The 27,248-nt window shown below is 39.2% G+C and overlaps 2 protein-coding genes across 8 annotated transcripts in view; one reads left to right on the top strand and one right to left on the bottom strand.

The window, feature by feature from the left end:
* Nucleotides 1–27,248, bottom strand: part of lrp1aa (low density lipoprotein receptor-related protein 1Aa) — a 258,171-nt gene that overhangs the window by 77,332 nt on the left and 153,591 nt on the right. For all 7 annotated transcript variants that reach the window (XM_037532351.1, XM_037532352.1, XM_037532353.1 and 4 more), the window contains exons 28-41: nt 26,384–26,515; nt 23,775–24,002; nt 21,998–22,172; nt 17,519–17,613; nt 16,251–16,400; nt 15,267–15,407; nt 13,966–14,091; nt 11,374–11,505; nt 10,219–10,353; nt 9,548–9,677; nt 9,341–9,467; nt 6,923–7,074; nt 5,488–5,612; nt 3,488–3,862 (exon numbers count right to left, since the gene is read on the bottom strand). In XM_037532351.1, coding sequence (XP_037388248.1) covers nt 3,488–3,862; nt 5,488–5,612; nt 6,923–7,074; nt 9,341–9,467; nt 9,548–9,677; nt 10,219–10,353; nt 11,374–11,505; nt 13,966–14,091; nt 15,267–15,407; nt 16,251–16,400; nt 17,519–17,613; nt 21,998–22,172; nt 23,775–24,002; nt 26,384–26,515 — 2,223 coding nt within the window. The remainder of the gene's footprint in view (nt 1–3,487; nt 3,863–5,487; nt 5,613–6,922; nt 7,075–9,340; nt 9,468–9,547; nt 9,678–10,218; nt 10,354–11,373; nt 11,506–13,965; nt 14,092–15,266; nt 15,408–16,250; nt 16,401–17,518; nt 17,614–21,997; nt 22,173–23,774; nt 24,003–26,383; nt 26,516–27,248) is intronic.
* On the top strand, nt 116–3,004 carry LOC119261930 (delta-type opioid receptor). The gene has a single exon (XM_037532358.1). The coding sequence runs from the start codon at nt 243–245 to the stop codon at nt 1,344–1,346; it is 1,104 nt and encodes a 367-aa protein (XP_037388255.1). The 5' UTR covers nt 116–242; the 3' UTR covers nt 1,347–3,004.

Raw genomic sequence — 27,248 nt, 5'->3', positions numbered from 1 at the left:
CTCTGGGAATGCTCTTTGGACTCTGGCATGTTTAACTATGCAGTAATTATTCCAGCAAGGTGTTTTATCAATTATTTACAACTACTGTAAATATCGATCTGGGGGAGTGCTGCCCGGTTGCTGTGATTTCCTCATTCTTGATTAAACAAGGGCTGAAGGAGTGGAATATTTTCACAGCTTTGGAAAAGCATAGGCTTGCCTTTTAAGGGATTTTTCAAAAAAGTGTTCAAGTGTTTAGGCTTATGTATGCAGGCCTCGTCAAGAAGATACAAGAAACACAGAATGGGGAGCCATTAACGTCCACATTTACCATGGCTATCTTCCTCATGGACAACACCACCGAACCAGGTAATGTGGATAAAGCCAGTAACAGGTCTGGACCGACTGATGTTGAGCGAGTACTTGTACCCATTCTGGACACCTTCATCCTGGTGACAGGGGTCGTGGGACACGTCCTGGTCATCATCATCATCTGCCGGATGCTGAAGAGAGGGTGCAGGCAGACGAATGGCGCTACAACAGGAGGGCTCCAACAAGCAAACCGCAACGGGACGGACATTCTCCTCCTATCGTTAAGTGTGGCGGATCTCCTCCTTCTCTCCTGCATCCCGTACCAAACGGTCGCCATCGCCACGTATCACTGGCCATTTGGCGACTTCATGTGCAAAGCTGTAAGCTTCTTAGGAGCCATGTGCACCTCTGCTAGCGCCTTCACACTTGCTGCCCTGGCCTTCAGCCGCTACATTACAGTGGTTCATCCCACCAAGGCATACCGCTGGCGCAGGGATGGGCGTATAAAAGTGGCCACGGGGGTTCTGTGGTTGCCAGCCATTGTGTTGGCAAGTCCTCAGTTTGCTTGGAGGACCCTAGTGCCTGGGACTGAAACACACGAGGCCCTAGAGGACCTGATATGTTTCAACTTCTTGTCAGATACGGGCCAGCTAGCATACAGTGTTTGCCATTTTTTGTTTGCATTCGCTTTCCCACTAGTGGTCATCGTGGTAGCTTATGGGAACATCTACCGCTTCCTGAGAAAGGCCAGACAAGGCCGGACGAGCCATACCGACCGTCTGGAACACTATCAGACACAAGTGACCCACACGTCTGTTTTGCTAGTGCTGGCTTTCGCACTCTGCTGGCTGCCCTCTTACGGCCTGATGTTTGCCCAACTTGCATATCAGCCGGGGAACTTGTCGCATTATGGACCTTTCGACACCTTCGCCCGGGTCATGGCCATTTCTTCTACTGTTGTGAACCCCATCCTGTATGTCTTCATGTCGCATAAGTTCAGGAAGGAACTCAAGGAACTCATAGGCAGAAAAAGCTGTGGAGAGCAACCTTCTTAAAAAGATCACTATTACTGTAATTATTGCTTATTTGTCTTCCACAAAAATGAGCTTATTTCAAGGTACATGATGTGTCCTGTCAAAATTTCTACATAATTAAAAGGTTAAGATGTAAACACCACCGTTCAGAGTGGTTTGGTGTGAAATGACCCATTCTAGAGAAACTCGCCAAGTCAGAACTGTTCACAGTGGTGGTGATAGGAACCAGATGTCCACCTCTAAAAACTCCCCTCACAGAAAGTTATTACATGAAATGGTTATGAATGTACTGCCTGACGTCTGAGACACTAATTTTTGAGAGTTTTGAGAAATTTTCATCTAAAATGTACTTTTAAACTCTTAAATTCATGGTGGAGGGATACATGTAGGGCATTGTGAGACAAAATAGTCCCCAAAGAAAACTATATAAAACTCAGAAGACTTGTGTAGGTTCACTGGTGTTTTTTCATAGTGAATAAAATTTCGGTATTTGTGTTGTAGTCATGCCAACCCCTGGTTCTAATCACCACCACTGTGAAGAACCACTGAATGTCCTTACGCACTTATAGATAGAGAGCCTTCACATTATGAATGCTTCACACCTTTAGCAGGTTTTTCCACACAGACAAATTTTGTTCCATTCAAATATGGTTCTTTAGGGCAACCAAAAGCTGTTCTTCTATGGCATAGCTCAAAGAACGCTTTGTGGCACCTTTGTTTTTAAGAGTGTAATGAGAATCAGCACTTTCTTTACCTTTAACATGTTTTGAGCTCATACCATGTACAACTAAAGTTTCTGCACTTCAGAAAAAGGTTGCGTTCTCATCAGCTTACAAAGAATGTGTACTGTGTACAAGTCACATCTCCAAAATGTGCAACATTGTAGGCACACCGAAAGACAAACCTGGTGTTCAGCAAGGCTTAAAGGGCCCAAATCATTGGAATGTAAAGGAGTTTAATGTAAAATGTAAACTATGTTAAGGATTTATAATGTACCACTCACTCTCCAGGTCATGCACTCCATATATGGAAATATTTTGAATTCATTGTTTCTGTGATGTCACGAGATCTGAGTCATTTTACATAGATCCAGGGTGTGAAATACCTCCTGGTATTCAGGGGTCCCATGGCTGCCTGCTAACTCTCACCATAGCAGCGCTGATGTTTTAATGCCAATGAAATGTTTAACGGTTATTCTGGAAATGTTCTGTTCTAGTTTGTTGATGTACTCTCCCTCACATTCACTGAGATCTTACTCATCCCCTCTTCTGTCTTCAGTTTGAGAAATGAGTAATATTGCATTAATTTCACCAGTCTCTCTGAAATTTGGCAAGTTTTCAGACTTAAACATAAAATAAATAAATAAAATGAAGTTCACTGATTGTGCAACGAACCAACCAGCTTTCCCTGAATTTATATTTGAGCATTTATTTTTCTCCTAACAGACAGCATGCAATAATAATAATAATATAAACAATAAATAAAGCCCAAACTTTTGGTAACACTTTATTTGGAATGGTCCTTTTTAGATAATTAATAAGCTTTTAACAGATTATCAGTAACACATCGACAACATATCGGCGAAGCAACAGTAGAGAAACATCCATATACACTGATAGATATTCTGTTGATACATTACTTACATTAAGAAGATGTATTGTTACTATGTTACTTCCATTACTAACCTTACCCAAAACCTAACCCTCACCCTGGACCTAATCCTAACCCTAACCTCAACCTCAACCCAAAACCTAATCCTAATCCTGACCCTGGCCCCAATCCTAACCCTAACCTCAACCCAAAACCTAATTCTAATCCCAACCCTGGCCCTGGCCCTAATCCTAACCTTAACCTCAACCCAAAACCTAATCCTAACCCTCATGTTTGACACATATCAGACAGTCTGTTAAGTGTTTATTTCATCTAAAAAGGACCACTCGGATGTCACCAAACTTTTGACTTTGACAATTAAGAACTCCTCTAACTGATGAGAAGAAGCAGAAACTTCATCTGTAGAGTTTGAGTGAAAACTATACAGAGAGCAGAAAGAAGACGAGTCGAAATCATAACATTTCAGATCTTTCGATTTAGATGCTAAAGGATCATTAGGAGATCAACACAAACTCTAATCACAGAAAAGGCAGAAAGCTTTAGTCACTTACTCTCGACCACCGTCTTCCGATCCGAGCCATCGTCGCTGATCTGCTGGATATTTCCAAAGTGGATGTCGCTGTAGAAGATGCGGTTGGCTCCTTTGCCTCCCCCACCGCGGTAGTCGAACGTCAGCGCGATCACATTCTTCATGTGATCGGGGTCTTCAAATGGCTTGATGGGCGCATTCAGGTTGTTTTCGTCTGACAAGTGGATGCTCTTCAGTATCGTCCTCTCCGAGTACAGCAGGTAGCCGTCATAGTTGCGGCAGCTCTGCCCGTCCTCGGTCAGCATGCCGTGGGCGCAGGCGCATGTCCGCTGTCTGTTACCGCGGTAAAGGCACAGCTGCTGGCAGCCACCGTTGTTTTCTTTGCATACGTTTGTTCCTGCAAGTTCACAATAACATAATTGTTACACAATATATAATCACATATATAACAATGAAATTAATATTACAATAACATTACATTAGATATTCCCAATTATTATATGCAATAATCATCATTGTTTAACTATGAAAAAAGCATGTGACATTACTTTTTTTGGTTTTGTGCCACATTTTATTCATTTATTTGGTAACTCTTTACTGTAAGGTGCTGTGCATAAGGCTACATGACACCTTCATAAGCTTGTCAAGACAACTGAGATAGTCCTACATAAATTTCATAAATGCTTATTCCAATAGACATTATTCGCTATAAAGACTACATTTGCCTATTGGAACAAGCATTTATAAACTTAGGCAGGGTTATGTCAGTTGTCATTACAAGCTTATGTAGATGCCATGTAGCTCTATTAACAGTAAGTGTGTACTGAAATGTGCAGAAGTGAGTTTTCTATAGAGCAGGGGTGTCAAACTCAACCATTAAAGGGTTCATTAAAAAAATCTCAACGAATCAGTGGGACAGCTCTGTTTTTTCCCATTTTTACTTAGCAATGAACTCAACTGTTTGGTTAAAATATGCCAAAACTGCAACAGCAAAAAGCCATTCAAAATTATTTTCAATAAAAATAAATTGTTTTATATACAATAATAAACTACATTAGCTGCAGATCATTTTAAACCACTTTAAATGTCCCCAATGGACAGTAGGTTTTTTCGTAACTGCCCAATTGCTTGAACTAGACACCTGAGGGGATAAGAGCACACATTACACTGTAGTGCATGCTGGGAACCGTAATGAAGCTCATAGTGAAATAGGCTAATATTAATAGAAAATTAAAATAATATATGATGATTATAAATTTACATCATTTATTGAGATTTCTTTTTAAATATAATGAATTCTGGATATACATTTCATGAAAATTTAATTACAGATGTTCTAAAGCTTTCTCAGACATTTTAGAAACTTTTACAGCTCTGCTCATCATTCTGGGCGCATCTAACGCTTCTTTACATTTATTTAGAATCAGAAATAGAATCAGAAGAAGTTTTATTGCGATTGTCAATGAACAGGATTCACAGACTAGGAATTTGCTTTGGCATGAAGGTGCAACATAAAAAACAAGTAGTAATAGGCATGCAAAGTGACGTGATTATATATTGTTCTTGAGTCCAATGGCAGAGGGGAAGAAACTGTTCCTGTGGCGGGGGGTTCCGGTCCGAATGGACCAAAGCCTCCTGCCCGAGGGGAGTGGATCAAATAGTCCGCATGCGGGGTGAGAAGGTTTATAGCTCCCTTCTGGTTATTGAATAGCTGTGAAGATGTTAGAATCATTTTACATATTTATCTGCAACTAGACTAGTTCTGCATTACTGAAAACAGTGATTTCAAACGTTTAATGTTATCGTTGGAGCAGCTGCAAAGTGCTTGGACCCCTAATATCTCCTGAAGAACAGGAACTGATTCAACATTAACAACACAAGTCAACAGAGAGAAATGTTTTTTGGGCCTTTATATGTCTCTTGAATTCTACATTATTTTCACAGAAACATGCCACTTTATACTGACCACATAATCTTGAGTGATTAAACAGGAGGCTTTTGTTGTGAGATAAATAGCCTCACCTTGCTGTCGGGCTCTGTTGAAAACCTTGATGTCTTTCAGCTGCACTCCGAGCCCCGTCCTCAGAGTGACAGAGTCTGTGGCATTGTGTTTACTGCCTCTCTTTATAGAACCATTAGAATGAGTGCTGTGAAAACAAAGCATGGTTGACTAAAGATGACAACAGTTATTCTTTAGAGTCTCAATATCTGTGGTGCACAGCTGGATAAAAGTAATTATTAAAAGTTATAAATCTATATGATAATGATATAATATATGATATTATGAGTGGTGTAATTCACAATCTGGTTCCCTATGATGCTGTGGTGTCTCAATACAATACATTTTTCAAAATAGCAACAATAAGGAATGACTAAAAATGTGCTTTAATGTTAACATGTTATATCTGTGGTTTATTAGCACATTCAACACTATATAAATACAATATTAAGAGACTTTAGAGCAGCACAGTGGAGTTTAACCTGATCCATTCAGACCAGTTCCTTGGCTACGGAGGCCCCAACTCCATAAGGTGATTAATTTTAATAAGACATGGACACATATGAATATACCTGAATATAGAGGCCTCAAATTATTATATTAAGGGTACTAATTACAATATTAAGGCCACAAGTTACTATACTCAGGTCATAAATTACTATAATGAGGCCACAAATTTATATATTAAAACTGTATATCACCATAAAATGTAATATGCCGAAGGCAAATTACTAAATTGAAGCCAAAAATCACTATAATGAAAGAAACTTAACATGTGGCCACAATATATTAATTTGTGGCCTCAATTAATTAATTTGTGGCTTCATCTTTTTAAAAATAATCACTATGTCACATTAAGTGCTCTGTAGTTAGCAGCATAGTAACACTTCGAAAAAGAAAACTCACATAATAGCGGCATAAGCTAACATGCAAGCTAACATACAACACAATATTGTGTAATGATAAAATAAATAATACATATTTATTTATAAATTACTTTTCATTTTCTAGCTACAAAATCTTAAAGTGCTTTCCAGAAGAATGTGAGCAAAACATTGGAAAGATAAAACAGAACAATTACACACAGGAGAAAATGAGCCACAATACTTCTAGGAATTTGCCAGCCAAAACAAGTCTGATCTAAACCTAAAACATTCATCAAGCTTACCTGCCTAATATTCTCTGGAACATTTCAGAAATTAGGCGCTATAAGAAAACTATTTCCATCAACTGAGATAAGAGATCCTACAGTATGCAGTGAGCCTGGACTGAGCGGAAGCAGTCCAGACAGGCAATAACGTACAATACAATATAGCACTGTAAATATGTGCGGACACTCACACGGAGAACTACTGCCATTTTTATATTGAAAGGCCTTAAGGAACTGAGGCCTTAACGCACACTCAGCAGCTTATTAAAGCTCATTAAGGAGGTCATAACACACTAAACATCACTGACCGATCGCTCCAATAGATGTAGCTCTCGAACACAGAGACGGAGAACATGTCCATGTTGTTGCTCGCGAGAACCAGCTCTCTGTTCTCTCCTGTCTCCAAGTTAATGCGCTCGATTTTATCAGTGCGTGCATCACACCAGTACAGCAGACCGTCCTGCAGGAGACACAGATAATCATTGATTACATTAGCCATTAAGCAACCCTCTGATTATTTCTGATAAATAAGAGTCATAGTTCAAATAATTTTAAAATCATCATCATCACCACCACCACCACCACCACCACCACCACCACCACCATCATCATCATCATCATCATCATCATCATCATCATCATCATCATCAATATAGCACTTTTCATGCTGATGGCAGCTCAAAGTGCTTTACAGACCGGTGATAATGTTTTACAGTAATAGAAGAAATGATGTGTTAACTTCAAATCAAGAAAATGGCACAATTAAAGAGCTTTAGAGTTTTAACAAAACTAAGTTTTATAGTAAAAGGTGAACTGAGCTCCACAGTTTAAAAGCAAAACAACAGAAAGAGTTTCTCCACGTTTTCTGTATTTTACGGAAAGTGTTTTCAGAAGGTCAGTATCTGAAAATCTAAGATCACAGACAGACATTCAGGAGCCCATCCATCCATCCATTTTCCAAGCCGCTTCTCCGTCAGGGTCGTGGGGGGGTGCTGGAGCCTATCCCAGCAGTCTTCGGGCAGAAGGCAGGATACACCCTGGACAGGTCCCCAGTCCATCACAGGGCAGACAGACAGACACAGACAGTCACTCACACACTCACACCTAGGGGCAATGTAATATGTCCAATTGGCCTGACTGCATGTCTTTGGACTGTGGGAGGAAACCGGAGAACCCGGAGGAAACCCACGCAGACACGGGGAGAACATGCAAACTCCACACAGAGAGGACCCTGATCGCCCGGCCGGGGAATCGAACCCAGGCCCTCCTTGCTGTGAGGTGACAGCGCTACCCACCACGCCACCGTGCCGCCCGACATTCAAGAGCTTTAAGGTCATTTGGAGCTTTAAAAACCAGCAGCAGAGCTTTAAAATCTCTCCTAAAATTCCCAGGCAGTCAGTGCAGTGTGTAAATGGGAGTGATATGAGCTCTTTGTGTTGGTGTTGTGAGGATCCATGCTGCTGCGTTCTGTACAAGTTGCAGAGGATGGACTGTCTTCTCCAAGATCATCGCAGTGATCAACTCTGCTGAACAAACCCAGCAACAATTTTCTCTGTGTCACTCTGAGATAGAAAAGGCTGGACTTCAGTGATATTTCTCACATGATAAGCTGCTTTAGTGACTGCATTTACATGCAGATAAAACAGAGCTCAGAGTCTAAGATCACACCCAGGTCTCCTACCGCAGGTTTGGTATATGAAGCTAAAGAGCCAAGCCTCTCATAAAGTAGCTTTCTCTGAGTTTTAACACCAACAATCAGTATTTTTACTTGATTTAATTGTAGAAAATTCAGTGAGAAATATCTGACACACAGCTGGTCAATCTGTCCATAAAGTCTTGATTATCAGGTGGAAAGGAAATTGTGTCGTCAGCATAATTATGAAGATTTATATTATGATTCCTAGTGACATCACAGAGGTAGCATGTACAAAGCGAAAAGCAGAGGCCCTAAAACTGAACCTTGAGGGACTCCACAAGAAACGTTAATTCTTTTTGATGAATAAATTCCCACTGAAACTACTACTTAAATATGATTTAAACCATTATAAAACTTTGCCTGAGAGGCCAACCCAGAATACAAGACTGTGGATTAGAAACTTTTGCTCAACAGTATCAAAAGCTGCACTAAGATCCACTAAGAACACAAAATTCAGAATAGAAGGATTCTGTGCATCAGTGCTGAACCTGAGGTCATTCATGACACAAACCAATGCTGTTTCAATACTATACTGTAAAAATAGTCAACAAATAACATTGTAGTTCAAACATTATATGAATGTGCATGTCCATCAGGTTCTGTTTCTCACGGTCCTAGAACACTGTTACGTAGAAGCTAAACTTTAGTTCTGGCCATGGTCCCTCTCAAATAGCTTATTTTTGAAATGCTAAATTAACCCCCCCCGCCTTTTTTATGTGAACTGTTTTGGTATTTTTTTTGTCATTCTAATAAAATATTAAATTATTATATATTAATAATGATTAAATATTGGGTATTATAATGTTTTCTGCAACATTGGCCAACTTTTAAGGGAAATTCCAGTGATTTTTCAAACTTCCTGCTTAATTCTATTGTTAAGATATAAACAAAGTCAACCGTAGTGAGGAAATTGGTAAGCTTCTCTGCAATCACACATTTTTAATCAAACCACTCTGAATTATTGTTTACCTCTACACAAGTATACAAGAATTTTAAAACCATTTAAATTCCCTTTAATGCATGTTTTTACCTCATAGTCGATGGAAATGCCGTTGGGCCAGCTGATGCTGACGTTGACCAGAACAGCCCTCTCGGTGCCATCCAGACGAGACCGTTCGATCCGCGGATACTGACCCCATTCAGTCCAGAACAGATACCTGCGAACACGAGCAATGAGTGAGGCAAAGCCCTGATGTATGTTTGTTTGTGAAAGAACATAAGATGAGAGGAAGCTCACCCTCTCTCCGGGTGGACAGCAATAGCTCGGGGTTTGTCCAGTCCCTGTGAGATGACCACATAGCGGAAAGAGCCATTCAGTCGTGCTACCTCGATCACATCGAAGCCCTGGTCAGTCCAGTAGATGTTTCCTATGGAAGGCAGAAAAAAAGGTGGAATTCTGAGACATATAGAAATATTGCAGACACTGATTTTACCACTTAATTTTTTATTTATACTGTTTTTCACTCTTTAGCCTTATTTTTCCTTCTGATATTCTTTTGCTTTTATTCATGTAAAATAAACTAAATTGTCTTCGTAATGAAACGTGCTTTACAAACAAACCTACCTATTTCACTATCAACATTACATATAAAAGCTTAGAAGCCATGTACAGGTTCACCGAATGACTTCCTTTTACATCTCAAAAATTGAATTAGGCTAAAGTTTTGAAAAAAATTGTGTAAGTCCCCTTTTAGTTGACTCAATACATAAAAATCTCATGAGTGAACAGCACAGCGTTGGAAGGTGTTATACAATCAGTGTTTACATAGAGACCAATGCAATCAAGTCTTATCGTAAAAGATACGGCATCCAAACATTAACTCATGACATGCTTGAGTTCTCACATAAGCATTTCCATGAAGTCTTCAGAGGAATTATCATGGATGCACGTGTATGTGTGTGCCAAACCTGCAATCCAGTCCACTGCTATGCCCTCCACTCTGCCAATGCCGTTAGTGACGACGTCCTCTCTCCAGGTCTGGTCTCTCTTTGCTCTACTGATGGTGCTCAAGCCCATGTCCACCCAGTAGATTGTGTCATTGTCTAGGAGACATTGTACCAGAGTTAGCTTTAACCTCACAATGTGACTGGCTGAGAGGTATTCTACTTATGCCAATACATCCTGACCAAATCTCCTCAAGACTCACTTAAGGCCCAATCCCATTTCTTATTTTCACCCCAACCCCATTGTTTTTGAGTGTTACCTTGCACCTTAGAATCTTCCCTTCAGTGATATGAAGCTGAAGTCAGCTATTTTCCAGCTTCTTGTTCAAATTTTCCCATTCCACCTTAAATGGAGCAGTTACATTCTGGCACTTCAGGCATCAGAACTGCTACACTATTTAAGGTGGACAGAGATATCAGCATACTATTATATTAGTGATTTTGATGCTTATTAAGAAGAAAGGACCATAATACATTGAAACAACTAAGAGAATACATTTGTTATAAAACATTTGTTAGCATTTGTTAAAGCGATTTGTGTGCCAAAATGAAAGGCTTTACTTCACTATTATTTTACTGCTCTGTTGTTTTAATCAGCAGCTCAAGCTGCAGGAATGATACGAGTGTCTGTTAAGAGTCAAACGTTAAAACAGGCAGATTATGTGGACAGTGTAGCACTGATAAAGGGGGAAATGTGCTCTGATGTTGATTTCCCTTGTTCGGTGCGGACCCTCACAATAATGTGTTCCCACTAGCCACAAACTGAACAAAGCAAAGAGAGAAAGTTAGATAGGTCCACACCAAATGAGGCAGTTGTGAAAGCTCCCTTAATGTTCCACACCAAAGACAGAAGCTGATTGTGTGTGAAGCAGCTAAACAATGAGCTTCATTGAATCTGTATATGTTTTTTCTGTCCGTTTTTCCCCCAAACGTACTGCATAAGTTTATTTTCAGGGACCCCTAAAGAATTTTCATTGTGAGACATTCAGGGGGCCCAAGGGGTTAATTAGGGAGTTCCAGAACCCCCTGTATTTCGCATTTTGCTTCAGGTTTCAAAATATTATTTAGATTATAAACTGATCATTAGGAAAAGCATAAAAGCTGAATAATTACACTCACCAGCATGGAAATCGATGCCAACAGCTAGCGACGAGCCCGAGACCGGTACCAGAGCGTCAGACTTATCAGCCGGGTCGAGCGGGATTCCTCTGATGCCCTCATGCACAGAGTACAGCAGGAACGAGCCCACACCTTTAAACAGCCAATAGGAGAGGTCATTCTTACGGGTCATCATACTCAATAATATATATTATTAATAATACTATAATAATAATAATAATAACAGAGTATAGTTCTTAACACAGCAGTTTAAAATAACTTTGTTTCTTTTAAAGTAAAAGTACTACACACTTAACGATGGTTCTTCAAGGGTTATTTAGTAAAAACAATGGTTCTGTATAGAGCCATGAACACTCAAAGAACATTGTGCATCATTAAATAGTTCCTCAGATTGATGGAGAATGTGCTATATACGGTCCTACGTAGAACCTTTTTGAAAATGGTTCTATGCAGCACAAAAGGGTTCATCTATTGTAACAGGCTTGACATTGTAACAATCTGTTGTTACAATGTCAAGCCTGTTACAATAGATGAACCCTTTTTGGTGCTACATAGAACCACTTTCAGAACGGGTTTATATAAGACCTTTTCAAAAAGAGTTGTATGTAGTACTAGAATGGGTTCTTCTACTGTAATAAGCTTGACATCATAACTACAGAAGAAACCTTTTTGGTACTATATAGAATGCTTTTCACATAGGTTCTATATAAAACCATCTACAGCGCATTCTCCATCAATCTGAAGAACATTTTAACCATGCAGAGAACCCTTTAACCATGCAAAGGATTCTTTGAGTGTGCATGGTTCTACACAGAACCATTTTCTTTACTAAAGAACCCTTGAACTCTGGACATTGTAATGCACAATTACTGTATATTTGCTGCATTTCAACATATTGAGAGAAAAAAATGAAACATCCAATGTGGTCTGTGCAAAAGTTACAGCACATTTTATATTGTTTGTTTCTTACATGTACAAAAATAGAAAGAAATTCTGGACTTGTCATAAATAGGGGTTTTACTAATTTGACCAGAGGTGTTTCAGTGTGTGCTCCAGTGTGTGTATGTGTGTGTTGGGTTTGAAGAACCATCTTTTTTTAAGAGCATACTGCTGTTAAACATCAAAACAAAGCAATGAAAGCGAGTGAAAGTAATGAAAGTCAGGATTAAGCTGAGCAGCTAGTTCTCGTTAGCTTTCACACTCGTTCTCTGGGCCAGTGCTCCTCACATTCACGCTATGAATGTAAGCTGCGTTTGAGATTATCAAGTCGGGTCAAAGTATTTTACGGCCGTATGTGAACGGTACCGAGCATGGAGGGCTTTCATTTAGATGGGTGATGTGTTTATAGCATTGTGCTCAGTTTTATACTGTTTTGCCTAACAGTTAATAAAACATACTGTTGAGAATGACATAATTAAACGGGGCTGCCATGAATAATTTAGTAAAGAACTCCACAGAACCGGCTCTGTGCTGAACACTGTGGTGTGCTGTGTTTAGATAAACGGGAACAAGAGACACTGGCTTTGCTGATACATCATCTGGCTGATATTGAGGTTCCATAGATTTACTAGAATCTGGAAAATCTTGCTGATAAAGCACTGAGAGCCTGTTTACACCTCGCATTAACACGTGTTTCACATCTGGAGTTGGATAAACTCTGGCTTGATTCCATTTACACATTTTTTACTACACACACACAAAAAAAAGACTGTTCTTCAATGGTTCTTTAGTAAAGGCGGTGAGTTTAACACAAAACCTTTCTGAAAATAGTTCTATATAGCAACAAAATGTGTTATTCTATTGTTCTGTAATTGTTATGTCTAGTTTGTAGCAATAGCACCTCACTACAATACAAGCTGACGAGCTCAGCTTGGACACTTTCATTGGCCTGGAGTACATGAAGACTTTAGGTTTGGTGAATTTTAGCCTCACATATCCTCCATCTTTCACTTCAAGTCATTTAATTTATTCTCTCAGCTGTCAGTCAGCACTCAACACACTGTTTTTGTTTAAGGTCACCTCGGATGAAAAACTTAAATGCAAGAAAATATAAAATATGGGCCCTTTACGATGAATTTCACCTGCCTGAGTTTAAGAAATTTGGCATTTCACAACTGGCAATCATACTGGACGGTAAATTATTATATACAGTATTTTTACCTGATCAAAATTGTGTGAGTGGAAAAAATTTGGTAAAATATTCAGTCTAATGCAAATGTTTGGATTGATATTCTGAGTGTAAATAAGTGAACACATCTTCAGAGACACACTTCTGCACATTGTAATACACAATTACTTTTTATTTGTTGAATTTAACATTAAGGGAAGAAAAATGAAACATGCAACATGGTCTGTGCAAAGGTTCTAGTACCTGTATGTATTATACTGTATGTGTAATATGTATAAAGTGAAAAAGAAAATCTGCGTTAAAATCTGCAGAAAAATGTCATATTTAGTTCGGTTGCTAATTTGTAAACCGGGGGTGTTCAAATGTTTTGTTTCCGACTGTATCAGTCGACCTCCAATGTGTGTGCGTGTGTGTGTGTGTGTGCGCGTGTGTATGTGTGCGTGTGTGTGTGAGCGTGCCGTTACCCTCGCAGGACTGCTGTCCACTCCTCAAGCTGTATCCAGCTGTACACATGCAGGCCCGCGTGGTTGGAGAGGTGGGCAGACACAGCTGAGAGCAATCTCCATTATTATTACTGCACAAGTTGGAGCCTGAAAAGAGCAAAAATCAGCTTTAGAACAGCTTTACAACCCACATGAATAAAAGAATGTGTGGTTGGGTGATAAAATCAGGGTCTGAGATGATATTTAACTTAGTAACTAAGTATTTCATTTAACTTTTATTAATGCTAACAAGTTAGCATTGATTTAAACAAAGCTAATAGGCTAATATTACTAAAGTCAACATGTTTACATTGATAAAGATAAAAAGTTAGCATGGATAAAGAGAAGTTAGCAATAATATAGTTAACATGTTAGCATTTACAAAGTTAGTCAAGGCTAGTATGAATTTATATGTTTACATTGATAAAAATAAGTTAGTATTGATAAAGTTGAATGTTAGCAATAATAGTTAACATAGGCTAGCATTAAGAGTCAATATGTTAGCATTAATACAGCCAATATTTTAATATTAATACACTTAATAATTTAGCATTTATAAAGATAAAAAGTTAGCATTAATTAACAGGTTAGCATTAATGAAGAAAATAATTTAGCATTAATACGTGAATAAGTTAACGGTAATAAAGTTAAAGAGCTGAGAGCTGCTACTCTGCACACAAAAGAGTTTATTCTGATTGGACAGTTTGGTTCTGTTTGGTTCAGAAAACAGTTTTACAGAAAAAACCTATTCTTTGTCTGATTTTTAAGAATTTTAAATTTTAGAAAAAATAATTAAAATGTTAATTTAACTAAATTAACTTAATTTAAATAAATGCTGACCAAAACGTCAAAACATTTATTTTCAACTTTTATTTTACAGGAATTAGATCAGCACTTTCTAACCATCAAACATATGACTTCACTTAAAATGGAAAAGCAGCATCACTAATACTATTACTATCATGTTTTTGTTTATTCAGTTCATATGGATTTTAATCTGCTTGTTCAAAACAATCGAAAATTCCCACAACTGCAGGTTATGGTCAGGACCTGAATAACATCAATAAAGAGCACAGAACTGCTTGGTAACAAGAACACTGTTGTTTTATGGACAATTATGGAAATACTGCTCATTAAGTTTCAACTACAGTGCTAGAAATATTGCTAAAACCAAAGGTAGTACAGTGTGCCAATTTCATAATCCATCACTTCATACACTGATATAATCACCCAGCCCTACAATAATAAATCAATAAAAAAAGTTTAAAACAACCATAATCTACCTGTCTGCACAGTCTCGTTGTAGATCTTCATGTGCATCATGGGCGAGGTGCTGTTCCGCAGAACCTTCCAGTTCCCTCCATCTCTCTTATCGCACGTGCCAATCTGATCTGTCCCCTGATCCGCCCACCACAGCTTGTCACCTAAAACCGACAGAACCCATCAGGCATTAAAACTAAACAACAACAAAGACAGCGAGACACGACAACAGAATGTTCTAGTTTTATATGGATTAATTAGTACCATTTAGTACAGTAAATTCAATGGTTCTATTTAGAACCATGGTGAAAAGGATGTAGAGCACCAAAGAGGATTCTTCTACTGCATACAAGCTCAACACCATCACAATAGTAGAACCCTTTTTGGTGCTATACTTAACCATTTTCAAAAAAGTTCTATATAGGACCACATACAACACTCCATCTATATGAAAAAACATTACACTATGCATAGAACCATTTTTTAAGTTTCAAGTTAAATGTTTCATGTAGTCAACACAATCTGCCTCAGTACTAGGAACACAACTACATATCCCACTTTGCAGTTAAATTCAGATTTCATTTTAAATAAATTGCTGCTTCTTAAAATCTTGTGTTCATCAAGTTAATAGAACAATAACATTTTTCTGACGTTGAATTAACTTAAAACTCAGCCATCAAGTTTTCAAATTTAGCAGCTAAAGGGGCAATTACGTTTTTCTCACAGGGCCAGGTAGGACGGAAGAGCATGTTTCCTTCAATAAATAAAACAAACATTTAGAAACAGCAGATACTGTTTACTTGGGTTTGCTTTGTCTAACATTAAAATTAGTCTGATTATCTGAAATATATAATTGTGACAAATATGCAAAAACAGAAGGAATCGGGAAGGGGCAAATACTTTTTCACAGCACCATACACTGGCCAGTTGTGATTGTGATTCATGAGTCATTTTGCTGAATCGATTATTAAAGCATGGTTGTCAGCAGTGCAGTGCTGTGCCATTACCCATTAAAGCCAGAGCAGAGGCCTTGCTGAGTTTGCCCTTCACTCCCTCCAGCACCTCCAGTCCGGTTCCGTCCAGATTACAGCGGCTGATGGTGCTATTGCCGGAGCTGACCCAGTACAGACGACGCTCATCAAAGTCCAAGGACAGACCTGTAACACAGGGAGAGGAGAGTGGACCGCCTTCATGAAAACCACTATCTATGATCTAAACTTGGCATCTGGGTGCAGTCAATCACAGCAGAGTGGGCGTGTCTCGTGCTACGGAGAGTACGTTTACACACCCCTGGCTGAATTTGTAGAACATTTATTATTTTCAAAAAATATCAGCCATCATGCAAGACATGTTTAGTCGTGGTTTTTAAAGATCTTTTTGATTTCATTGGTCATTACTGAAACAGAGTTTTAGTCTGTAGACGGAGCCTTATTCTAACCACGCCCCTGCACTTTAGAGCAGGAAGTGAGACTGCATCCCTGTCCCTAATGGCCACATTTTTACAGTAGATAGATCCCATAGTTTTGAAGTAAATGTGTCCCAAAGTCTGAAAATCAGTGTGGAACATTAAGCAATGTCACTACCAAAACACAGATTTTCAACTGTTTTGTGTTTTAATGTAAAATATGATAAATTTGTGTGTGTGCTGTGTTTGCTAGTCATGGACTGACTAGCACTTTTGAGTTCTGCTCAAAACTCACTACCGAAACAGCCAGTGCTGAAATATTTGGTAAAGTTTGGGCAGTGGTATGACAGTTTTGATAGAGACAAAATGGAATGTTCAATCATTAGTATAAATAAAATAAAGATATTTAAGGTATAGGGTCACTCAAAGCAAAAGGAGTTTAGTGTCAATCTGTTTGACCTGTATGTGGAGCAGAAAACAGCTAATATTCAAGTAAAGAGCACAAATAAAAAGAGAGCCTTCAGTCTCAGACCAGAAGCAGCCGAACGTGTTAAACTTTCTACCTTTTATGAACGAGTTTCATTTTTCTATGGAGTGAAAAGGCTTCTGGCTGATTACACATTAAAGAAATGGTTCAGCAAAATGTTCCAGTGCTAATGTGCATCAAAACAGATAAAGGCTAAAGTGGTAGAGGTCAGAAAAAGTCTACAAAACAAAAGTTTAGGACATTTGTGTGTAATAAAAGAACACTGAAATGGCAAAATGGAGCTCAAAAGGACCATCAAAAACATTTTAATCAAAGCCACTGTGATTGAAGTACTCTCTTCACTAATATAAAAGACTTCTGTGTTCCAGGAAAAAGCCACTTACCCACTGGGCCTTTCTGATTGGTGAAAAGGACACTGCGATTACTGCCATCCGTGTTGGCCATACTGATGTTGTCCCCATCTGTCCAGTAGAGCTTTCTAGAAACATAAAGAAGCATTAGACACTTTACAATAAGTACTCACTACACTCTCAGAAAAAAAGGTACGACACAGTCACTGGGGCAGTACCCCTTTAGTCACTGTGGTAGTACCCTCAGGGGTACATCCCAGTACCTTTAGTCAAGGAACATAATTGTACCATAATCCACACCCCCAGTCTCGTCTCCAGGCTTTTATTTTAGTGTTCTGATTTAAAACATTTGGTTATGAAAAGGTACAACTAGGAAAAACTCATAAAAGTACACCATTGGACTTTAAAATCACTGTTATACCTTTGAGGGTACTCTTACATTGTTTGTACCTTGATGAATGAATCATGTATCTGCAGAGTACGTTTATATCTAACAGTGTAACTAAGCCTAAGAAATAGGGGTGGGAATCACAAAGCATCTCACAATATGATATCATGATATGCTGCCTACGATCATGATGATATTACGATACCGTGATACTTGATATTTTGCAAGACAATCCTCCAAGATACATCACAATATCTGAGTAACTGAAGCCGATAAAATACTCCTAAATAGGCAAATAGCAGGAATTATGTATTAGTGTCAGTTTTTCAGAATGACAACTAACATCATATAACAAAGTGCACAGCTTTGCTTCATTCTCTAACATACATACACAGCCAAAAAAGACCAGAAAGCAGAACAACAAAGGTGGAACACAACTGTGCCTTACTAAAATCATTTCTTACTGTATGAGCAAAGGTCCTTGCAAATAAATCCAGCGGTAGACATAGTAATATGGGATAATAGTAATAAGAGTAAAGCAGAACAAGAGCTAAACCAACACAACAGAACAAAGTTAAACCTAAAGAAGAGAATGTTAACAACTAAAAAGGAACAGAGTAAACAGAGAAGTAGAAGTAAAGGCATTATCATTCTCAGTTCTCAGACAAATACAAATCCATCAAAACTTCACTTGGGCATTAAGTGTTATTCCAGCCAACTGAGCAAGTAGTAATGAAAAAATATGAAGTAATGATATTTTTTTGTGTATTTAATATTGGCTAACCATCACTGACATAACAGCTGTGTTTTTAAATCACAGTTGACAAATACATTAGTGCATGTTACACTTAATGGAAAAACGAACTAATGCAGCTGTTTCTTGTTCATTTAATATTAACCATTGTTAACATAGTACTTCATGTGTTGTTCATGCAAACAAATGCATTACTTAATGTTAGTCACTTTTTATAAACACAGTTTTTAATTCTGCATTCATGTGGAAAATAACCGTCAAACTAAAAACCTGACCATCTGTGACATCCATGAACATGGCGCTTCGGTCAATTCTGTACGCCATGTGAAATGTTAGAGTTATTCGAGTCTGAAAATGGGATCAATGCATATTTCAAGGTTGAGTGCAACTTCATCTCTCAGGCTATTTCAATTAATTTCTTGAAGAATACAGAGTTGCCCTTGGCAACACAGCCTCTCAGAGAATTGTGAAGGATATTAGAGCCATATGGAGGTACCCTGTAAGCCACTCACTCATTTGTAATGTGTTGAAAAAAACTAAATGTCCCCAAGTTTTTCCAATAAAATACCTCCACACAGTCCAGCAGTCGCAAAGAAACAGCCAAGATTGTCCAGAGTCATATTCCAACAACAAGAGTTCAAATACTTTAGGCAAATATCATTCATGGTCTCTTTTCCACTGCAGGGCTGAACGGTTCTGAACATTGAGGGTAACTTTTCCAGAGGCTTTTCCCCTGGACACTTTCACAAGGAACGTTTACACACCCCTGGACTCAATGCAGGTTTTTCGACATGTTGACCATTAGCTAGCCATGCCTGGGTCCACAGAACTGTTCAGTAAGAAAACAGCAATCTGTCAATTGGTTCTACATTTATGCAAAAGAGTACAAATTTGAATATCTGGTGCTGAAGTGACAGAGGATAAAACAGTATCCACCTGTGGTGCTCTGAGCTGTACCCTGCTGGGCAATGCTAATGCTAGCGTAGTTAGTCAGCCACAGGCTCAACCTAACACAGCACAGACTCCGTTTCAGTAATTGATGCTTAATTAACACCCATTTAGAAGATAAAGAATCTGACAGTACGCCAAGAGACCTTGACCTTGTGTAGCTATTAGCCTGTTAGCAGTTTGTTTTCCTTCAGAATTTCCTGGTTCTGATTCAGCAGCTCAGAAGGTCGAAAAAGAAACAATGATCTTGGTCTTACGAGTCCTCACCAGCACATTTGGCATCTGATGTTTCCACCTTGAACTTCAGCACTAGAGCTACGAGAGCTAATGTAGCTAACATATGTAGGCATTTAATGATAGCTCACACACTTTCAGTTAGCAGCATGCTAGTTAGCACCCCGTTGCTATCACTAGCCTAGCCTAGCTCTATAAATCTACATCTAAACAAGGACATTTTTTCATTCATGGTGCTTTGTTCATTACAGGAGATGGGCATTTTGTTAAAAGGGGTTGTGGAGCTGGTTTAAGAGGAGCCTGGCCACTTCCTATTTCCCCCATTATATCAAACACAGGACAAGGGCTCCCACGAGAGAGTCCTCAGTGAAAAGGAGTAAATGGTTTTTAGCCTTGATGAAAAAAACAAAAAATTAAAGTAGTTTCTAATCACTTTCCCAGAACCTTTCATTAATTTTGGAATGTAGAAGGACGTATTTCACAAAAAAAAAAAAAGCACAGAAAACTGATGTCATAAAATGCACATGAAGCACCGTTTTACAGTCCTATAACTCTTGTTTAAAAGCTCTTACAAAACAGAACAGCAATGTTAAAATGATTTATGTTATTCAATATTCAGGAAATGAATATCCTTTTACATAAAAAAAAAAAAGTTTAATCATTTATAAACTCTGATTTTCCGCAAATCCTTCATCTTAACCCATTCATTTTGGACTTACTAGGGATTGAGAATTACAAAGACATTACAGTGTGTTCTCTGTAGGAGTGTTAATAGCAAGGAAGTAAAATGAACCAAACAGGTACTTTACCGCTCAGCTAGTAATGAAGTTCAATTTCATGACATCACAGATGCTTTTTTTTGGCAGTAACTGAACTGTCTGTACTTTTTAACTTTTCTTTAACATAAGCACAGCAAAAATAACTAGCTATCAATATTAATAACTAACCCATCAGTATGTGGTAAACACAGCCAAGAATCAGCACACCGTACTCCACAGCAACTATGGGGGGTGGGACTGCTCATTCATGTGTGCTAAACGTTCTGTTTATCTTCTGTGTGTGTTTTGATGACATCAGATCAGTTCAGGGGGATGTGTTTAACTACAACCCCTTAATTTCCTGCCAAGCAGGCAGTTAAAGCAAAGACTGGGGCTTTTCACTGATTATGTCCTTGAATAAAATATCTGAAAACAAGTGTGTGTGTTTACGTCCGTTTTCCGCAGCGAGCTCTTCCATATGGAGGTGGAAAATTCAGGCACGCAAACACGCACGCCCGCACACACACAAACACATCTGATTCTCATTTGAGCCCGAGAGTCACACAGGAAACATTCCACCAGCTGCCTTCTGGAGCTCAAGCTAAAATAGGTGTTGTGTTTCTGCGGAAAACATCCCTTTGTTCACTCTTCCCATTCTCCCTCTCTCCCTCTCTCCCTCCCCAAATCATTCACAAAGTTAACCATTACCTACACTACTCTCCAAACTCTCTGCTCCAGCTGCAGTTCACTGCAACTGTTATCAGTTTGTGCCTTAAATGTTAAAACCTAGCCAAAAAAAGCAGAAAAAAAAAAAAAATTCCTCCTCCACAATAATGCCAATCACAGCTAGCGCCCCTACGGGATTTCTTAATAGTTTGTTAGTGCTAAGCTAACACTAGTGCACATGAATATTTTCAGACTGTTCTAGATTAAACAGATATCTTAAGTCATTAACATATAGTTAAGCTTGTATGTGTCAGTTTTGCTGTCACTCCTTCAGTAAAGAGTATTGCTGCCACTTCTCCATTGCTAGCAGCTAATACCGAGATCAGACTACATGAAATTCGGCCAATTTTTACCCAATTTTGTCGCAGCTGACAAATTTCAAGACCTTTTTGAACACTGGTTATACTATACCATAGAAAATCATGCAGAATTTAAGTGTAAAAAAGTAAGTAAGCACATTAAATGGAGTTTGAACTTGTGATGTTCACAGTAAAAAAGAAGAATGTGTTTTATATTTGTTAACTTATTAATTTGTTACCCTTTATACCCCCCTAGCCCAAGCTGTCTGTGCATAACTGAACCCCAGAAATGGGTGCACCTAAAAAACACCTGAATTCCCAAATTAGAGGAACTGTCCAGATAATTCTGGACATGCAATGTACTAAAAATCTATAATATGAATTAATGGCTTAGAGGTTTCTCACCCCAGTATTGGATGAACCACCAGGCAGTGAGGTTTGTCCAAGCCCTGGATGACCGCGTTCTTAAAGGAGCCGTCCAGCCTGGCTACATTGATTTGTTTCTTATTGGTGTCATAACTGGTCCAGAACAGGTTACGAGACACCCAATCGACAGCCAGACCATGAACATTTGGCAAATCTGCATGGAAACACATGCAGAGACAAAGGAAAAAAAAAAACAAAAAAACAACTTCATTAGCAATGTGATACGGAGATCTCATTCTCACGACATGTAGACAGACGTGTTATTCAAGCCCAGAAACTAAAAATCCTCTCCAGGATTTTGTTCCAACTGCCTGCTGCTGATTTTATCAAATTGGAAAAGATATTTTTAGATTTTTCAATCAAATTATCCCATTTGCAACAAACAGTTGTATACAATTACACTTCCCTTTTTGTATTTATTTATTCTACCGTATTGTCTGCACTGTGTATATTGTACTGGTTTGCATGTGTTCCTGTGTTGCTCCATGGTCCTGGAGGAATGTTGTTTTGGTTCACTCTGTATTTGTATATAGCTGAAATGACACAGCCTTGACTTGCCCTAAAAACGCTGAGAGACAGATGCGCAGTGATGTGTCAGATAGAGGTAAAGGACATATAATTAGACAGATGCGCATTAATGTTTTGTCAAATAATTGGACAGATGTGCTATAACAATGTCAGATAATTGGACAGATGTGCTATAACAATGTCAGATAATTGGACAGATGTGCTATAACAATGTCAGATAATTTGACAGATGTGCTATAACAATGTCAGATAATTCGACAGATGCAATGTAACGTTAAGTTAAGTGATACTTTTTTGATCCCACAACCGGGGAAATTCCACTTCCGCATTTAACCCATCCGTGAAGTGAAACACCACATACACACTAGTGAACACACACACTAGGGGGCAGTGAGCACACACTTGCCCGGAGCTGTGGGCAGCTCTATCCACGGTGCCCGGGGAGCAGTTGGGGGTTAGGTGTCTTGCTCAAGGACACCTCAGTCATGGACTGTCAGCCCTGGGAATCGAACCGGCAACCTTCCGGTCACAGGGCCAGATCCCTAACCTCCAGCCCACGACTGCCCCAAAAAATGGCAAAGCCTCCCCGTCAGGGAATCGAACCCCGGTCTTCCGCGTGACAGCCGGAGATACTGTCCACTATACTAACAAGGAAGTTACGTCAGGTGATTAGAAAGATGTGCCATAATGTTGTAGATAACTAAACAACACTGTGTCAGATAATCAGAGAGATGTGCTATAATGTTATGTCAGACAATAAGATAGACGTGCTGTAAAGTTATTAGACTTTAGGATAATTTAAGATAATTAGACAGAGGTACTGTAACTTTGTGTCAGACAGACAGATGTAACATTGTCTGTCTAATTATCCTGCAAAATGTGAGAGATATGTAACGTTGTATAAGATAAGGAGACACATGCGCCTGTCAGTCTTCTCAGCACGGCCGTCTTTGTGGAGAGGTGTGAAATGGTTTTCACGGCAGGGGGTTCTCATCCTTCCCCTTTCCTGCTCACTAGCAGCTCAACATTTCACAAACACCATAGCACAGCAGAGTCCTATGTCATGGGGAACACTAATTAAAAATATCATTCTGTGGGTAGAACGGCCACTAGGGGGCCTGGAGACAGACTTTAATATATATTCAGCATAAGGCAACGCAAACGGTGTGTGCAACTGTAACTCTGCTACTGTTATAACCGGTTCTGTAAAGCTAATCTCAGCTCGTACCTGCAGACACCACGGTCTCTATGCCAGTGCCATTTATGAAGGCCCTCTTGATGGTCTGTGTTCGCACATCCGACCAGTAGATTCTCTGCTCAAGCGCGTCGTAGTCCACCACTGTCACATTGTCAATGTCGGGGACGGTGAAGGAGATGATGTAGTTGTAGTAGGGGTTATAAATATCCACACCGCGAATCTCAATCTGACGAGCATACAGGAGGAACTGACGGAATTCTGGAGGAAAAGATGAGTGGAAATGTATTATAACATACAACATACTTTCCTTTTCATTAACTCTACAGAATTCTGGACACACCAGCAATTTTCCCAGTGCTATCTTTGACAAATGATACATATTTTCCTGTGAAATCATGCATTTTCTTTGCCTAAATATAAACACCCAAACATTTACTAAATAAAACCAGCGCTGACTGATTTGGTGTTGGTGTTATTTCAACATCATAGGCCTAATAACTTTATAGTTGCAAATTATACACCCTACAACCTTTGAGACCCATAGCACTGAGTTGTCTTCTCACAGTGGAAGGATGGACAGAAACACCTGCGGATATTTTCAGATCTAAAGCAGCTTGATTTTCTCCTCTCTCTCAAAGATGAAAGCTTTAAGCGCATGAACATTTGATTACCCCTTTCCCTTTAGTTTAACCCAGACATTTGGCAGCTATTATACATCACAAGAACTTTATTAAGAGTTCTTTTCATTTATTCTAACTGGTTACCAATTGTAGAGAGTGAGGTTCAAAACAAACTCAAAACAATTTCATTTCTAATTCCAGCTAAACAAACTGAACTCCATCACTAAGACTCGTAATTACAAAGCTGCCGCCTCACGATTTAAGCTTCAGAACTCGCAGGTGCTTAGTCTAAAGGCCCCAGCGTCCTCGAACATGGTCAGTTACACTTGTGTGAAGAGCGTAGGTTGATAACCAGGGACAAAAAAAAAAAAAAAAAAGGACACAAGCTCCTGAAATTAATCTCAAAAAACTGGAGCAGAAGTAGCGATGAAGAGGCACTACAGACGTGGTTGTCAGGGTCATCTGGTTTGTTTTTTCCTCTTTTTGAGGCGTACTTGGAAGAATACACTTGGCCTGGACTCTCTTTTCCATTAATTAAAACCAGGCTGATAGAAAGCTGGAGCTGATCTCCGAGAAACTATTTGGGATCGTTCAGGCATCACAGCGCAAACATTTGACTCCAGACGAGAACGACGCTCCTCTTTTTCATCTTTGACATTCCTTAACTGCCTAACCTGCAGGCTTATCGCAACATATATCCTAACGAAGTTTAGCTTGAGAAATTGAAACGTTTTCAAGGAAAAGGATAGGACTATCACAAAAAGCCATGAAGTATTCTGAGCAGCGCTGCTCCCAGGGCAGAAATATGTAGAATATTCAAGACTTAAGAGTTTATGTTTATTTCGGTTTAAAAAAAAGAAACAAACAAAAACATGATGGATGAGAACCGAATCATATCAGTCAGTGAAGCGCCGTTAACTTCATTTACTCCTGGTCATCCCATGTGACTTATCTGTATTGTGACCTGATAAGATTTTAACCACATGCCTCTCTGATTATCCAGACTGTAATATTACTGCTATGTGAAGCATAATATGCAAATCAGCCCATATATAACAACCAATTGCCTGTATGGATACTCAATTCAAGAGTTTCTCCACACAAGCAATCAATGTAACAAAAAGACGGCTGTTTAGAAAACTTAGGATCCGATCACGTGCATTAAAATGTGACTTTTTTGTGAGACAGGGAGGGGAGGTAAGAATGAATAAAAATGGTGCTTTATTTAAAGCTGCTATCTACGTTTGGGGGATTTGGAGCGTGTAATTGCTCCAAATTTTTGTGCAATTGTGTAATTGCACAAAAATCCTCTCTTAAAAGCCTCTTAAAAGAACTAGCTGATTTGTGCTTCAGTCCCCTTCCCTGTGAAGATGAATCTGATGACTGCAAGAGAATTCAAAGCAGAACACATCTTCTGAGCATGTGAGTGAATTATCTACTATAGTCATCACATCTTCATCAGTAAAATGTTGATTCTGAGTTCATCTGAGACCTAAATACAGAGCCTTCTTTCTGAGTCTGTGGGTGTGACAATGTGTAAAGATGTACTGTGAAAAAGCTCAAGAGAAGAAAACAGTGACGCCTCTGTCTACCCCTCATTTCAATATGGTTTTAACAAGCTCTCGTCCTCTTGGACTCATTTCCCCTCGGGAGAATCCCTAGTGCCACCTTAAGGGCTGTTCTGTTACTGTATTAGCTGAAGTGAAGGGTGTTAGTTGAGCCTACAGAGTAGCCAAATGATGGAACCAACACCAATGTTGAAACAACAAACACCAAAATCTACTCAGAAATCACTGAAGTGACGCACTTCACTTTTCAAACCTCAGTTTGCATTCTTGTGATAAATGATTTAGAAATGCGTCCCAATTTCTGGAAATATCAATATTAAAAGCCTCTGTCAGTCATCACCCTTTACTACAAAACAATTTGTTCAAGCAGGCAGTGCATAGACAGAGATGGGAGAGAAATCGGGTGCCTGTAACGGTCAGGGTGCTGAAGGCAGGGGTCAGAAGTCCTTACCGAAGCAGGTGTGGTTGTCTGAGTGGAGTCTCATCAGGTGTGGGCAGGCGCAGGAGAAGGTCTGGTTGTAGTTGATCAGACACAGGTGAGAACACGGCCCCAAACCACCGTTTGCCGCACAGGGATTAGGAGCTGAGGGACAAGAATCAGGATGGAAAAGGAATAATATATGAATGAATGATAACTTTATTTTCTGATTTTATGAATGATAAGAAAAATGATATTTTGTTGCAACTGCGTTGTACAGAGTAAGATTTGACAAATATAATATAGACGGACGAGAGACGGGGGAGAGAAAGGCAGTGGAAAGGCAAGTTTGAGGGAAACGAAGAAAGGGAAAAGAAAGAGGGACAGCAACAGTGAGGAGAGAAAGAGAAAGTTTGAGTAAAACAGCATGAAAAAAAGGAAAATGAAGAGAGAGACAGTGGAAGGAAAAAAGGGAAGATTAAAGGAAACAGAAAGAGTGAGAGAAAAGAGAAAGAGCAAGTGAGACAGAAGAGAAAGAGAAAGAAAGATTATGGAGTGAAAGAGAGAGAGACAGACAGACAGACCGATCAAAGAAAGAAGAAAGAGGGAGAAGGTTAAAGACACAAAAACTGAAAGACTGAGAGACTGAAAAAAGAGGGAGAGAGCGAGAGAAGACAGAGCATGAGGGAGAGAGAGATTGAAATCAGGGGAAGAGGAAGAGAGCGAGAGAAACAAGCGGTAAAGCTGAGCGAAGAGCTGAAGGTGAGAAGATTCCAGTTGATTAGATCAGAACCGCTGAGCTCGTCCACAGCAATCCAGTCTGGTTGTCCAGTTTATTCAACCATAAGCAAACAGACATCTTGCCCTGTACAGCGCGCTCTGTGAAGTAAACCACGGT

Source organism: Pygocentrus nattereri, chromosome 21 (genome assembly GCF_015220715.1).
Source record: "Pygocentrus nattereri isolate fPygNat1 chromosome 21, fPygNat1.pri, whole genome shotgun sequence".
Classification (NCBI taxonomy): domain Eukaryota; kingdom Metazoa; phylum Chordata; class Actinopteri; order Characiformes; family Serrasalmidae; genus Pygocentrus; species Pygocentrus nattereri.
Note: the sequence above shows the minus strand (reverse complement) of the source record. Positions and strands in the feature narration are given on the sequence as shown.

Excerpts from the sequence above, each read along its gene's own strand:
- LOC119261930 (XM_037532358.1), top strand. The coding sequence starts at position 243 with ATGTATGCAGGCCTCGTCAAGAAGATACAAGAAACACAGAATGGGGAG.